We start from the raw sequence: 1028 nt of genomic DNA on the forward strand, positions 1-1028 counted from the left end.
GCACTGCTGTCACAGTCACAGTCACATTTTACCGACATCCTGTCGTCAACATTGTTATTGCTTACACAGTCCGTTTTTTCACGTGCGCTCACCGCGTTGTCCAAAACTACAGGTAACACCGGTGTCTTTCTTTTTTCGTCCACTCTCAAAATTTCCTTCTCGGACACAATACTGTCACTAGAAATAACTGATTTGGGTCTCTCCCCAACATTGGAGCGGCCGAATTCTTATCTCATTTCAATCACCGTGTTCTTTTGTAAGTCAAATGTGAACTTCTTCCCTTCGATATACAGGTGGTCAAAAGTGAGAGTAGCTTTCTTCTGCTCATCTCTGGCTTGCTTCAGACGAGGCACAAGATTACGCCTGATCTCTCTGACCCGACGAGAAAAGTCCTCTCCAATGGAAATCTGACTCCCATGCAGTTTCCGCTTTGCTCTCAAAATCTGCAACTTGTCCTTGTAGGAAGCACAGCGGGTAATCAAAGGGGAATCGGCCTTACTGTTAAGACGATGGACCCTGTCAAACACGACGTCGCCTGCCATCTCCAGCTTGTCAGTGATTAGGTCCTGCAGAATACCTTCACAGTCTTCGCTTGTTTCACCCTCATTCCTCTCCAGGCCGTAGATGATCAAGTTGTTGCGCTTAGATCGATTCTCTAGGTCGTCAGCTTTCCTCTCCATCTCAGACAGTCGTTCCTCTGTTTTGGAATTAACGGCGCGCAGTTCGTCGTTATCCTGGCGTAGCTCACGAACCTCCTCCCTCAGACCCCCTACCTCTCCCTGGAGGGCAGCATAATCATTGCGGAGGTCTTGGATCTCGCTCTTCATTTCGTCGAATTTGCTATTCAAGTTCTGCAGCACAGTCATCACATCAACAAGCGTGGGATCTTGTGGCTTGGACTTGGATGCTGTTGATGATGCTGCAGCACTTAGGCAACCTTTTTCAGCGCTGGTACTCAGTCGTGTACAGAGAGAGAGAGAGAGCGAGAAAGAGAGAGAGAGAGAGAGAGAGAGAGAGAGACACAGAGA

General features: G+C 48.2%; 1 protein-coding gene across 1 annotated transcript; it reads right to left on the bottom strand.

Annotated features, from left to right (window-relative positions):
- Positions 1-227: 227 nt before the first annotated feature.
- On the bottom strand, positions 228-827 carry LOC138957100 (unconventional myosin-XVIIIa-like). Its single transcript, XM_070328271.1, has one exon. The coding sequence runs from the start codon at positions 825-827 to the stop codon at positions 228-230; it is 600 nt and encodes a 199-aa protein (XP_070184372.1).
- Positions 828-1028: the final 201 nt, after the last annotated feature.

The sequence above is a fragment of the Littorina saxatilis genome, unplaced genomic scaffold (assembly GCF_037325665.1).
Source record: "Littorina saxatilis isolate snail1 unplaced genomic scaffold, US_GU_Lsax_2.0 scaffold_2690, whole genome shotgun sequence".
NCBI lineage: Eukaryota > Metazoa > Mollusca > Gastropoda > Littorinimorpha > Littorinidae > Littorina > Littorina saxatilis.

Excerpts from the sequence above, each read along its gene's own strand:
- LOC138957100 (XM_070328271.1), bottom strand. The coding sequence starts at position 827 with ATGAAGAGCGAGATCCAAGACCTCCGCAATGATTATGCTGCCCTCCAG.